At 40.4% G+C, this 15,677-nt stretch overlaps 1 protein-coding gene across 1 annotated transcript; it reads right to left on the reverse strand.

Moving 5' to 3' along the window:
- Positions 1-662: 662 nt before the first annotated feature.
- On the reverse strand, positions 663-15,158 carry tmem198aa (transmembrane protein 198aa; the record flags this gene model as incomplete). The annotated part of the gene is made up of 6 exons (XM_080497682.1): positions 663-812; positions 1,752-2,056; positions 6,041-6,164; positions 8,639-8,851; positions 9,567-9,805; positions 15,020-15,158. 6 exons carry the CDS (start codon positions 15,156-15,158, stop codon positions 663-665), a joined length of 1,170 nt encoding a protein of 389 aa, XP_080353808.1.
- Positions 15,159-15,677: the final 519 nt, after the last annotated feature.

Raw genomic sequence — 15,677 nt, forward strand, 5'->3', positions numbered from 1 at the left:
CCACGTCTGGATTTACAGGTTGTCAGTGAAGATAAAATGTTGACTTCCTGAATACTTCACACGCTGACTTTTCAGAGAAAAGAGCCGCAAGGACGAGCTGCCTTTGAGTTCCAGTGTTTGCTGTGCTTTACGTATGCTGTTTTTGTCTCATTTCCCTCAGAGGACTCCCCGCAGCATCCCCAAAGCAAAACAGTTCCACCTGAAACACTCGAGCGGGCCTTTTAAAATCAGCTTCGCTTCAACTCCATGAATGCCATGTGCTGAACTTTCTTCTGAAATGATGTGGTACTCAGATGTTTTTTTTTGTTTTTTTTTTGTCTCCTGTTGGGGGAAAAAAAAATAACTCTTGTAGCTTGAAGCAACCAAAAATCCAATTAAAAAGAGACAGTTCGGTTTGTCCAGCATAGGACCGGTCCATTTCTCCCCGGCATCCTTCAGGTCAGCACAATAACTAAAGACCCAAATACAGTATGAGATGATTCAATACTTGCTCCTTCTGCTCTTATATCTTGACTTTCAAAAAGACAAACTCACCACATAAATCAAACCTGTCGAGCTCCTGTTAATGACCAGGTTGGCACAGTACGTCTGGTTTTTACATCCATAACTGTGTCACTGAGAGTTTTGAAGTCGACTGTGATTGCGTGTGGATTCTTGCCGCCTCAGATGCGAACCGGGGGTACAGTTGGAGCCGTGAGGGGCACTTGAGAGCCGCAGTCGTAGTCAAGCTCGGCCATTCGAGAGCGGCTCATTCGACTGTGGGAGTACGCCCGTCTGTCCGTCTGTCTGTCCCGGAAGTTCCTGATGTAGCTCTGGATTGAAACAGAACACACAGGGGAAGGATGCACTTATAAACAAGAATAGACTGTGAATAAGGTAAACAATCCTATAAAAGCTCAGGTAAAATCAGGCTGTGAAGTTGTAACAAAACCACTGAAAGAATGAAAAAAGGCCTTCTCAGGACAATAAACTGGTTTGAGAAATACTCTCTCCATCGAGATTTCCATTTATTTACTTGTGAATAGTAATCGAACAAAATCTATATGCCACTTAAATACATCGAGTAATAAATATTAAACTGAATCCAAAATGCCAACAGCCCTAAACTCATGCCCTGGTTAGCTATTGTTTGCATGTTAAATGATGCTCCGGTTCAAATAAACACCTTATCATGAAGCTCTGCAGAAGCTCTGCAGAGACTGATAATAATCTTTTCATTTAAATCTTTTCATTTCTTAGAGGAGAGAGAAATGTGAACGACGTAGGGCGGCGGCTCCCAAAGCACCATAGGAGATGGCTTACTCTGCAGTTTCAGGTTCATTACATATTGTGATTCTTCTCCTCATCGCTGCGCACTTCATTTAAAGCCCAGTTCATCTCTTTAAGGAGTTTACGGTCTGATTCATTGATGCACGTCCATCCACTGAAGCATTTTGAATATAATGCCTTCTTATTTGCTCTCTCTTTGGTATTGGAAATAAGGACAATCTCTGATGTTTGAACAGTAAAAAAAAAACAAAAAAACATTTGCTCTCATAAAAAACTTGTAAAATCTTCAGAGTCATGGTTTTTTTTGCATGAAGGTGTTCCCGCAGTCAACTTTTATCTTTTATCGTTCATTTCAAATCGATTGTGCTGGAACACAATGCCCGAAGAGCAAAAAACTGTTCAAATATTTATGGTGAGTACTGTATACAGCCAGAATTTAAATTTCATTTCATCCTGAGAGTAAAGAGGTTTCTGTATCGTACCGGCGACAGCACGTCTCCATCAAAGCGTCTCTTCGGATTGGCCTTGCGGTGATATCCGGGCTCAGTCTGGGGAGGAGGGGGAACTTTAGGGGGCTGGGTGTTCTGGGTTTGGTGGTGAGGGTGGGACACTGAGGGGTGGTGGTACTGCTGGTGGTGGTGATGGTGGGTGTGGGCCTTCTGCTTGTGGGTCGTCTTCTGGACCTGTCGTTTTTTCTTCTTCTTGTTCTCCTTCTCTTTTTTCAGCCTCTCTTCCCTCTGCCGGATCCGCATGAGCTGGACTCTGCGCTGCTGCCGACTGAGTACCACTGGTGAGGGAGGGCAGTGGTTTGGAGCAGTGTGGGAGAGAAAAGAGAGAAAAGAGAACAATGGATCATCAAGAGGGAGTCCGCATGATGAAGAGGCAACAATTAATCTTTTATGGGGAAACAAAAGCAAATGATCAAGTCAAAAGGACACTCTTAGATCACTCAGTGGAAAAAACAAATAAAAACATATATTTTGCTGAAGCAGTAGTAAAGCAGTGGTTCTCAACCTAAAGTCTGGACATCCGTTCAGGGATAGCATAGCATAGATCTGATATTGGCATAATCAGATTTGCAAGCAAAACCACAAAAATGAACCTTTTATTTCCACTCGGATTCTGAGTCACTGAGAATATTTTCACCATTGTAGGCTTTCAAAATAAAACCAACAACAAAAATCACTGAATTCTATTTTATTTATTGTCTACTAGCAGACAGATATATATATATATATTTTTCTGCACTCTCACTGAGGCGCTCAGCCTCCTGACATATTGTGAGTGGGTGAGGGTGTTCGAGTTATTTTCTCACCCTCACAAGCAAATGATGTCCAAGACTATCCAGACTCAGTGTTCACTGCACATACGACTATTTTTAAGGATCGGTGATTGTCGACATCTTTAGTCAGTGGTTTAACCTGTGGGACCTGTGTGTGACTGTATGTGTGACTGTGTGTGTGACTGTGTGTGTGTGTGTGTGTGTGTGTGTGTGTGTGTGTGTGTGTGTGTGTGTGTGTGTGTGTGTGTGTGTGTGTGTGTGTGTGCGTGCGTGCGTGCGTGCGTGCGTGCGTGCGTGTGTGTGTGTGTGTGGTCTATTGTTGTTTCTTTGTGTGAACGGACAAGGCACCATCTGCCAGGGAAACTGATTAATAAACCTCCCCCCATTTCTTTCCTCTGCTCACCCCACCTTAGGCCCCTCTGACCACATGTTTGTGTGTGTGTCTGTTACGTAGCCATCTTTGTGAGGACCAGTTTGGATTTGGGGTTGAAGTTGGGGTAATGTTGAGGGGCAACTAAATGTATGATGTTGAAGAATTTTATCAGAAGTGTCAGACCATACACAGTTAAGGATATATTTTACTCTTTGCAGGAGCAGACAGAAATAATGACAAATCAAAGGAAACGTGTGTGTGTTCATTCATTCGTGCCCCCGCCCTGCATGTATTAAATCAGCTGACAGATGATTTTCGCTCACTGCTCCAGTTGGGCGCCCCGCTTACCCATTGTGCCCCACTTTATTACCCCATCTTGCCCTTCCCCCAGTACACCTGCTTCCTCTTCCATTGCCTTTCGTTGCTTCTGTCATAGCTAGTCACAGTGAGACACTAACACCACAACTCAGTTTATGGCTTTATAGCATATACTTTCATTGTCGTAATGGAAATGATGGACCGACTGGTATTACGAACAAGCAGGAATAGGGATTGCATTCACAATTGACCATGTTATTTCCTCAACATCTGCTGTAAATAAGCTGTAAGAGTATTAAAATATCAATTAGGGCATCATGTAATTGTTACAGCCAGCAAGCTTGGGTGACAACCACATATTATCTATGTAACAGGGGATAGTTTTGTTCATAGTTGTTCCCACTAGAGAACAATACATTACTGAAAATGGCTCCCACACTCCAAAAATTAACACTACAAATGCCACTGTGGGGAACCTCCACCTTCCTGTCGGAGTATTACAGACAAGCAGTGTATACAAAGAGAATGTAAATGATAGTTTTTTTCCCCCCCATTATCAGTAAAATCAATATTACTATATTCTAATTGGGGTCATTATTACCCTCATCACCTGCCCTTAACACTGGCATTTGCTCCGTCCATAGTACTTGTTTTTACTTTTTGGCTACAAAAAATGAACATCCATGCACAAAGTAATGTGTGTTCAACCAAAATCTATATATATTGATCGAAACCTTCTCGCTCCAACAATGTCAGGACCCATTTAGACCAGTCGGTTGTCTGTGTTCAACCATGTGGAAGATCACAATATGGAAAATATATACGGCCTGATGAGCTATATATTGCCTTCACTCATTGTCATCTGGCGTCACTTCCACCCTTGCAACCCAAAGTCAGATAAAGTGGTCGAGAATACTGACAGAGGGATGCATCATGATCAGGAATACTTCATCAGAGTGTTTTCAAGTATACTCCATTCCTGGTTGTCTCTGTCTCTGTCTCTGTCTCTGTCTCTGTCTCACTCTCTCTTCCTCTCTCTCACACTGCTGGAAGCTACTGCAGCCTACAGTTTAATCCCATCACAGGAACCCATGTGTGACTTTTTTTCTGAGGTACTGTTTGACTGTGTGCGTCAGACACAGCCAAAGACCAAATGTTCAAGTTTCCAAGCACGACAGAAAGAAATCTGTGAGTTCTAATATTCTTGGAGTAGGAGTGTGATCGACTGAGAGAGAGAGAGAGAGAGAGAGAGAGAGAGAGAGAGAGGGAGAGAGAGAGAGAGAGAGCGAGAGAGAGAGAGAGAGAGAGAGAGAGAGAGAGAGAGGGAGAGAGAGAGAGAGAGAGAGAGAGAGAGAGAGAGAGAGAGAGAGAGAGAGAGAGAGAGAGAGAGAGACTGCACCCCAGCATATTTCAGTGTCTGCCCTAATCTGTTGGTGCTGAGTGACTTATTTGTATTTTGTTTGCATGCTACATTTGCATATTGTCTTTGAGGATATGTGTATGCTATCTTGCCATCTGTGTTGTAGTTGCTTTCAGACCAGATTAAGGCTTTTTCCACCAGTAACAGTGTGATTATAACACTTGACGTTGGTGCATTCACTCGCATTTTCACACAAACTCCCACCGTTGCACGCACACGCACACACACACACACATGCGCGCGCGCGGGCTATTTGAGGCCCTTCTGATTTCTACAGCAATTACAGTGCTTATTTAATAAACTTGGATTCGTCAGAGCAGCTTGTAGTGGCCTTGGGGGCATTGATACTGTAACAAGTTTTGGAACAAAGAGCTAGCAAAACTGCCCTGATTATTTCTAATGTTCCCTTTTGCAACTACAGACATTCTGAGGTGATTTTGAGCTTTTTTTCTAAAAGTAAACTAATAGACTGACCCAGGTAAGTCATTTATTTACAAGATGTGCATCAGCATATTTGCATGATTCAATTAGGTTTTATGAGGTTTTTAATTAAAGTTGGTCACCGGAGACAAGATCAACATTAGTTGCTGTTTTTTAATATGTTCTCAGGACGGTCTCTCTCTCTCTCTCTCTCTCTCTCTGGACTGCCACTGTCCACACACATGCACATGCAAAAAACTGAATAAATGAGAAGGATGAAACCTAAAACAGTGACTGGAGTTACCAGTATGAATAAAGTTACAGTCCCTTTAGGTGCATGTCTATCTTCTTCATAGTGTTTGGTGTTTTTTCACTCACTTAGTTTTCAATCATTTAATCGGTGATTCATCTCACTTCACCTGTCATGGTGACCGTATCAGTCAATTCTTAGCTGTGTCATGACGACGTCTCAACTGAATGTAAATATGCAGTATCACTGTAAACTTATTCTTGTCTCTTATCCTGGGAATTTTTTTTTTTAGGAAAACAAAAAAAGAAAAGAAAGGATTTAACCTACTTTGAAAAAAAAAAAAAAAAAAAAGGTTTCTCCCTTTAGGATTTCTCAGCTGATTTAATGCACTAACCACATGTTTTTGTATTTTTCTATGCAACAGCATAACGTGTAGAGGTCACTGTCATAAGAAAGTCTGAAGACTGCAATTATTTTCGACTGAGAGCATTTAATAAAACATTGACCACTGCATTGTGAAATATGCTGTTATTTACCATGAGTGGCTGTGCACCTGAAACCTTCCGTTTACCTTCTGGCACCCTTTAATTTATATACAAACACACAGTGTGTGTGTGTGTGTGTGTGTGTGTGTGTGTGTGTGTGTGTGTGTGTGTGTGTGTGTGTGTGTGTGTGTGTGTGTGTGTGTGAGAAGCTGTAATCACTCACCCTCAGTGTGAGAAAATCCCTCTGCAGTGACTTTCCATTGGATTAGCACTCCCAGCAAGGCCAGAACAGGCCACACCCCCAGGATGACCCAGGTAAACCAGCACACCGGCTTCTTTGGAGCCACCTGCAAATGATATGACTAAATGTTACTGAATGATTTGATTAATTACTAACAATTAACACAACAGCTAATTAGGAAAGTCAGCACAACATTTATATTCTGAAAGACAAAACCATCTCAAAAAGATCTTATATAGTTTGCTTGTGTCTTTATTGTTTCTTAGTGAATATACTGTATGTTAAGCTTTTTATTGAATTTCTCAACACGATTCCATGCTTGCAGTTTGAGGAACAACTCGGTGTGGTATCAAGAATTTATGAATAATCACACCATTATGATTAAGTTGGATTTTGGGATGTTTTTTTCTTCATGAATGTAATTTTACTGCTACTGAAGTGCAATTCACAACATGCAATCTATTCTAAGTCACCACTGAGTACAATTTAAATTATCATTCAAACCTATTGATTGGAAACAATATGTTTTTCTAAACAGAGCAAATGACTGATTTATATCTGCACTTGTTTACAAAACAGATTGCTGCATTTGTATATGCTATGCTATGAGCTTTGATGGTAGATATTTCTCACCGAGATACTGTATTCAAACACAATACAATCAAATGTAGTTAAAAATCTAATATTTTAAGCAGTTTTTGAGAAATGTAGTACTTAATATTTTAAATTGATCATTACATGGATCGGACTACAATCCAAGCAGTGTGAATGTCGTTGCACTCAAGTACAACGTTTTGTTGTTTTTCTGCTCTCGATACTACATGTTAAAAATGTCACGTCAGTTGAGCAGAAGTATAACTTTGTGGCCTGTTAAACTCTGCTAAATTACATTGCGGCAGGAAGCCACAACTTAAAAAAATTAACTGAGAAAATATATCATTGTGGGGAAAAAATTGTAGCTGGGAAAGTAAGCCATCAATTAAGGCATTTGCAGTCCCTAGAGCACACAGCAGTTTATCACCTGAGGGGCCCTGTGGAGGCATGCATTCTAAAATGAAAAATAAAATAAAAGTACCCCACCATTAATAAGAAAGCAGACGGGTACTATTTTTATAGAGTTTCTTTTTACTCAATTTGCACTCCGAGTTTGTAGCTTGTGTGCAACATTGACAGCTCACCATGCACAGTGGAGCATCCACTCTAATAAGCAGGAAATTCAGAGAAAGAACTTGTGGTTTAGATTTTTTTGTGATGATATGTGCAAACTTCTGTCTCTATTATGACATTTAAAAGTAAGAGAGTTTGAGGTATGACTTCCTTCCCTCCTTCATTTCTCCCTCCTGTCATCTCATTTCATCGACGTGGGACCTGCCTCTCTCCTCCCAGCTATCTGCACTTTCCTCTGGATGATCTTGTCTTCATTCTCACGAAATTCAGCTTCTCCTCTTGTCAGTGTCCCGACTATTATGTGTGTCCACGTTCACTCTGTCTGCTCTCTGTACTATTTTCTCTCTCTTCGACATGTGAAGAGCTTTTCTTTTTCTGAGATTGTGTCATCTGTTCTTTTTCCAGGTCTCGATAATGGGTAGAGCATCATGTGGTTCAGGTCATAGCTGCCTCTTGACAAAAGGAGGTTGCATGATGTCCTTCTGGGTCACACTTTTTCCACAGGCTATACATTTGTCATCTTGATTTGCTGTACTGTAAAGGTGTGCCCTAGTTTCCCTTAAATGTGACACATATTTGACATCCCTCCTGTGTTTCTCCATACTGTTTTCATCAACAAATGGATTTACATTCTTATGGAGTCTACTTGTCAAAACAAAGCTTATTTTATACATAGAATATGCTGCACTGGTTCTATTATGTTAGACTGTATACTCTCCTCACTTAATTGTCTATGCTTCTACATTTAATAAGAAGACATAAAAAATAAATACGTAATTAAATGAACATTTCTTGAAACATGATTAAAAGGGAACGTTATAGCTTCTGTTAAAGGTCAATGTTATCGGAGACCTGCTGTGCTCGATTTGAAAGAAAGTTAATTTAGTTCAAATTGAATTATTGTTGAAATATGCCTATAGATTCTATATATCTTTGCACTGAATTCTATGATATGCAAGTTAGTTGGTGCCATGTCCTTATTTTATCAAAATGGGCGCTGTATTCCACGTGAAAACGTTTGACAGCATTGGACCACAGATCAAAGCTAAAAAAAAACAAGCGTCTCATACCAAATACAGTATATTAGCTCATGCTACCTGCAGGGGGTAGATTTCTTTTTGGTAACAGTAATGTTGGTAATTACTGTGTAGCAGCTTTTGAGACTGTCCTGTAATACCAATACCACTAATTCTCTCAATCCCAACCTGCAGGTGTGCCTCAAGCTCATAAAGCTAAAGCTCAAGATGTGCAGACTGAGAGATGAAATGTCAAACATAACTGCTACTGGCTGCTGCATAAAGTGACCAATATTCAATATGTCATTCAGCTGCACCTTCATCCCCCCCCCCCCCCACACACACACACACACACACAAACACACACACACTCAGTGACCCACACAGACGTTCTTACCCTGAGTCTCTCATAGATGTAGTGAACCAATGCAAAGAGCTCTATGAAATAATCCACAGTAACCGTGATGATGGCCGAGCCGAATGTGGCAGTAGAGAGAGTGACAAAGCAGCGTTGCCACTGAAGTGTGAGAACAGCAAATAGCGTCCCAGAACCCAGGAGGATACCCAGAGGAACCCACACTGTTCTCGGGTGGTAGAACTCCTCCATGACCTGACAAAATGAGAGGGAGAAAGTGTGAATCTCCTTTGGGAGCTGCTATATTCAATGATATTTTATACAATACCACCCGAAGCGATGTAGACTTCCTCACATTATTCTTGTTTAAGCATGCTCTCATTGTGCTCCAAATATTATACCTGAGGGGCTGATTTATGTTATGATTGAGTGTCAGCTATTGTCCCGATGAATGTATTATTTTCTGCCTGACAGGAGGAAGCATAGTTCTGCCTTCTCCGAAGTCAGATATTGTCAAGTTTTCTCTTCTAAATCACCATGTGCCTGTTTATGTGAGGACTGTTGGCTTTTTGTTAGTTTCTTAAGCTTCATAAACAGAGATGACTTGTTCTTGTTCTTGTTCTATGAACTGGCATTACAGAAATTAAACCGAAAGTCTTTTTTGCATAAATGCAAAATAAATCAACTTCAGTTTTATATGTTGTTTATTCATTGATGTTACACACGGGGCAATATCTCCATGGGTCGTCTCCCAATCAAAAAAAGTTGTGGGTTTGATCCTGTCTTCAACAATGAACTCCAAATTACACCTAATGGAGGCTGGGCAAGTTCATGGCAGCCATCTTCATTGGTAGGTGTGAATGTGAATAATATTTCTGAAGCACTTCAGGAATGCTGAAGAAGTCCAGCACCTTATAAATGAAATCAATTTGTCAATGTATGTGCAAACTGTGAACACCAGATGCCTTACCACCAATGACGCCACTCCGACCAACAGGCCCAGCAGCAGGCCGACCATAAAGAGTCCGACACTGCGAACCAACATGGTCACCAAGCCACACAGGGTACCGATACCCAGCCCGATGCCCACAGACGCTTCCACGCTGAGCTGAGTGTCCATCACCCTCTCCTTGTAGCACAGCATGAAGATGACCACAGAGCCAAACATGAGGCCTGTGAGAAATAAGACGGCCTTGAAGCATCGATAGCCTGGAGGGGAGATGAGAGACAGAGCGGCGTGAGCATATCACAAGCATACCAACTCCGTCCCGCTGTACCCATGCTTGTGTGTGTGTGTGTGTGTGTGTGTGTGTGTGTGTGTGTGTGTGTGTGTGTGTGTGTGTGTGTGTGTGTGTGTGTGTGTGTGTGTGTGTGTGTGTGTGTGTGTGTGTGTGTGTGTAAATAGCGAGAAACAAAGATAAAACAAAAATGAAATCAAATATAAAAGAATGACAGAATGAATCAGCAACACTGCTTAGATGAAAGCTTTTTTCATAGGTTTTTGACAACCTGAAATAAAGAATAAAAGGCAGGCACGCACGCGTGTACACACGCAAACAAGGGTTTTAGAAGGCTATATTGTGATTTTTCCGGATTTGAACAAGATAAACGTTATTCCTCTGCACCCTCATTTAGTGACAAAACGTTTTGGGGTATTTTGAAAGGGGACGGGAATTGGCATGGCCACACCGTTTCAGCAGAAACCATTTAGCAAAAGTTCTGATTTATTCTCTGACTGATGTTTTCATTTTGATTCTGTAATTATACTTATTCTGAAGGATGGTAATTATCATATTAAAGATGGCCATTCACATTCATTAGCTGACAATAACAGTAGCAGATTTAGTTTTTTTTCTTTTACCTCATTTTCCCATCTAAAGGTTCACACTGTTCTTTACTTTTTTTTCAATTTGATTGTTTCGTTGAATGAAAAAAGAGAAAAAAAAACTCCCCGAAGCATTTAAAGCTTAGCCCATCAACACTTTAAATCTCCTTGACCCTTTCTTCTATGTTTAATAATGTGTGCATCTTCCTTCATTTTTTTCCCTCAGTTTCTCTGTCCTTCGCTCTCTGACTGGACTCCGTCCCTGAGGGACGCAAACCTCAGATTGTTATCTTTGTGTAATCAGGCATTGCACAGCTGAGCCAAACAATACTCCCCCTCTCATCCAAACCACCATCCGTGCGCCTCCCTCATGACCGTACCTCAATTATTTGATGCACTTCTTATGGTTTTCTTTATGCCTCCTACTCAACCTTATGTGCTTTCCAACAATTCTTTCAGCCACCATGTGCGGCGAAAGCCACAGTTTTTCTTCACAGCTGTTTGCAATTCTTCAGCAACAGGGTACCTTAAGGGATACAAGTCTGTCATGGAATAACTGGAGCATTTCAATATCCTCTAAAGCCACCTGAGCCTTTGTTTTGAGAGGAGCCAGCCACAAAATGTGATATCAATTTTACACATTTTGTATTTAACTTTAATCTGTGATTTCATTCTAAACGGATTTGTTTCTGTTTTACTGGTGACGAATCTCCTCTCTTGATGGTTTGGGTTTTTTTTTACTTCCAAAGCTCCACTCCTAATCTTCTCCCTCCTACTCCTAGTTTTCTTCCTCATTGCTTCCATTACTTTCCCTCCAGCCACTAAACCATTCCATCTGTTCAATCTGGCATTTACCGCTATTGTCTCCCACTATATTTTTCTATTTCTATTTGGCTCGTCCATCTTGATCCAAACTGATAAGCCATTAATTCTGATTCAACTCCATCACTTTTCACCAAATAAATGATTGTTAGTGATTTCTTCACGCAATTTTGACAGTAGTACAAATTAACAAATCCAAAGAGGGAAACATCAGTGGGGAGAGTTGATCTTCCCGCTGACACCCAGCAGAAATGTCATTTTCCTCATCGTACTCAACTGTGACAGCAGTTTCTGAGAAACATCAACAATATGCATTGCATTTCATTTGCAGAGCTGTAATTATGACACTGCAATCGGGAACACCGTGTTTCTCTTCTACAATTGCTGGCAAACAAACAGGAACCACGGGAGTGTGGACTTGAAGTGGAGAGAAATGAAGCCGTTTCTGATGTCTTGTGTGATATTTTTCATTTCTGCAGCAGGCAGCGTCCTTTTTTAAGTGATTTCCAAAACAAGTGGGACTTTGATAGCAGGTTTGTTATAGAAAAACAAAAACATTCTCATAATAACGGTCCGCTGGCAAAATGTTGTGAATGTAATGTCAGCATGCTAACTGTTAGCGGTAGTAGTGAAATGCATTGAGTGGGGAGAAGCATGGTTTATAACCTTTTGTGTGGCACTACCCTGAGGGCAAACAGGACATTTTCTTCCTGACCAGGAAATGTTTTATGAATAGTGATGTTCTCTCCATTTTGGAACTGCATCCAACTACTCTCCACTGTAGTGTTGAAGCAGGCGGTAAACTTTGTTAAGTTCTTGGCTAACCTGTTTGTAATGCAAAGACTGACACCAGAGCTTTAGCAGGACATATACAGTGAATGTTAATGCTGTCTGTATGCTTCAATGAACCCCTTCCAGTCAATTTGTATGCAAAAAGCCCCAACAGATAACATGCATCAATATGCACCCCTCCCAAAAACAAAACAAAAAAAAAACTGAATGCAGGCTACCGTCTTCCACAAATCATATTCAAATTGTATTTAAACAAATGTAAAACACCTCCCTGAAACATGTGAGATAATTTTTTTTATGAATATGTATCTTTTAATGACATCATAGAACATAATTGATATTGTAGATCTGTGTTGGTGTTGGATATTTTTTGCTGACATGAAAATGGTGCAGAATCCGGAATGTGCAGGCAAATGCTTTGTAGTCATATACACGACTGACGTTATCAGCAGACAAGAGATTTAACAAAACATATCAAAGATTTGTCACAATGAGAAATATCCATATTGTTCCATTTTGTTTGACAGGAGAAACTGCTTGGTGATGCTTCGAGTTCCAAGTTAAACTGCACATACCTGCCACCGTGTGTTAATATATTATTCTAAGAGGAATTGGTCTCGAGTATGTGGAGTGCACCTATTTTTGTTAGCTATTTGATGCATTTTTACAACAGTTCAATCAGAATAGTACAATGTTGCCAAGTATTTATAAGAATATTGTGATATAGTCCCATGATCTCTTCTGTTTTGCTGTCTGTGCGTGTACACACTGAGCTGAAGAATCGCTGCCACTTCATCTAGAAAATAGCTACAAGGAAATAATTAGACACTGAACATCCAAGTGTTTCTTTGAACAACACTGCAGATCTTTTTCTCTCTAATTATTTATTGATTTCACTTTTCTTTAATGGCTTTACATCCAAACTAATTATGGCGTCTCCTTAAGATTTACAATGGAATAAAATGCTGTTTCTCTCAAAACTGCGCCTTAAGTAAAGACTTTATGCCGTAACGTATGAGTTGACCACAGTAGTGTCGAAACACTGGATGGCACAGCAGATTAAACTCAAGACTAAAGCAAAATGTGGGGTACTATTGGACCGTGTAGGATTCTTGGTTTCGACATTCTTTATATGTCGCTCATTCAAATGCAGTGGTAGCATACTGGAGCTCAGCATTAAGGAATTCAGATCATTGGGAGAGCCATAAAAATGTATACTCAGGACTTAGTGAGCAAAGTCTTCTGCCACAAAGATGCAAATGGGTTATACAATAATGACGATTTGGTTTAATTGTTGAATGTTTAATTTTACATTCCAGTCAGAGTATCCACAAGTTGTATCAGGTTGAGTTGTGGTAATCATTGTTAAAACAACCTTTTACTTCCACAAATTGTGTAAATGACATCATTAATTGGAAATTAGCTTGATGGTTTAGTCAAAAAACTGCAGATTTTCCACTGTAGTTTCTATTTCTTTATGTACAACAAAGCACTGTACCATCTCTGTTCAGCAGTGACTTTAGCTGAAAGAAAACAGAAACATGTTTTTGAATGAGAAGCAGAAGACAACGTGTTAAAGTTTGTCTGGTAATAACAGCAATTTGAGCTGAAGAAAATATGCGGCTGTTACTGCACTCCACAACTTTGCCACCATGTAGTCCAATTTACTCAGACAGAATAAAGAAAACGCCAATGCCACAGTAGTTTGACTTTTGTAGGAATGAGCATTCAATATTGACTCGCACAACCAGAAACAGGATAATGATACGATGCTGCTCCTCCATCGACGATATATGTACACACCCTGGACTGCCGTAAGACAGAGATTACATTAGCTTTTTGGCAAGAGGATCTTCAAAATGTTTGATCACTTCTTGGCACACATGCTCACATGAAAGTAATCACGTTTTAATGTTTCAATCCAGCCTTTTATTTTTCCTACAAATCTGGAAACCCTTTCAAAAAAAATAGTTTCTTGTTTTTAAATGTATATTAAGCAGGTTTTAGATCACTGAAAATCAGATTGGTTAAAAAAAAAAAAAAAAAAAATCCACAATAAGAATTTTGATTTGATTCTATTGAAATAATGTTAACGAATACGTTTGACTCAGGAGTGTGCATTTGTGCTCTCTTGCAGACACTTATGTATATGTTAACGAAAGAAATCCACGTATTCTCAAATGGTTGGAGCCAAATCAGGCTTGTCATGAATCCTGAGGACAGATGGTCTGTTTGTGTCCCACTGTGAAAGAAGATGCTGCAGGAGGAGACTTCAGTGAGTTAGAACAAGTCACATCTTGTTTCAACACAGGTCACGGTCATATGGAGGAGGAGGATAGGAAGATATCGCAGGGGGTATGTGCTTTAGAGGTTTGATTTACTTCATTTCAGTTTCCATCCTCAGCTAATTAAGTTGGTTGCAGGAGAGACCACTCCTACAGGCCAGGTGAGTCGAGCAGTCGTCTAAGATCACTGATGCCACACTGTGAGACGGGAAGGTTGTGAAGGTTGAAGCTTTTTATTATAAGAAGATACTGAGGTTTATACCACTATTGTGATTGCGAGATGCTAATTTAGAGTCACTTTAAGCACACTGAAAAGTCAGAGCTAAATATTACCAGATTATACATACAGTTTAAAATGGCCATGTTATTACTCCACAGACATATGGATTAAACTTAAATAAAATAATTGTTTTCATATTTTGAAGCAATATTCACTCAAAGCAAAGAGTGAACAGTGCTTGTGTGATTTACAGACGTCGAAACAGAAGTTATCACCATTTTCACAAAAATAATTGAACCTAGATGACTCTATCTAAATGTATATCACAACTATTTATTCATGTATCACGTATTCAGTGGTTGCCAACAGAAATGTGAAGATGTAAAAAACATAAATTGGGAAAGTTAATAAATGTTGTAACTTTGGTCCTCGAAGGTTGGGCCACGATATTTATTCATCATGACACTGCCATCACTTACCGAAGAAGCAGTAGATGATTCCAAATAGGCAGCACATGGAGCAGACCACCGAGGGGACGATCTCATATCTTCTCTCAATTTCCTGGTCGCACCGCAGCCCCATCTCAGTTAACCCCAGCAGGTGGCTGGTGGAAGGCATGATGGCTGATGTGCGAGGGGCGGGGTTTAGGGAGAGAGGGGGGGGGGGAGACGGGCTGCGATGCGGGGTTGGGAGACGTGTTCTGGATCAATGAGCCTCACCCATGGAGACACATTTACCTGGAAAAAAGAACGTGCACAGACAGAGATCGAGAGAGAGAAAGAGGGAGGGAGGGAGGGCAGGGGTAAGAATGGATGATGGATAGAGTGAAATAAAGGAGTGATTATTGATTGATCCTTACTCAGCTGTAAGTGCTGACAGAGCAGAAAGCTTTCTTGATAATTCCATAAAAAGAAACATTTCTGCACTCTGTGCCAGCCACTCGCACAACCACAGCTGCAGACGAAATGTGATTCAGTGACTATCATTCACTCGGAAGGAGGGTGGACGGGTGGCAACAAATAGTAGGAGACAGTTTGGAAGTATAAACTAGTTGCAGAAGATCCACAGCACATAATGGTTGCCATGGAAAGAGCAACGAAAAGTATTTGCATAAATTTGCATGCTGTGGGAAATTTG

This window comes from Blennius ocellaris (genome assembly GCF_963422515.1).
Source record: "Blennius ocellaris genome assembly, chromosome: 6".
NCBI lineage: Eukaryota > Metazoa > Chordata > Actinopteri > Blenniiformes > Blenniidae > Blennius > Blennius ocellaris.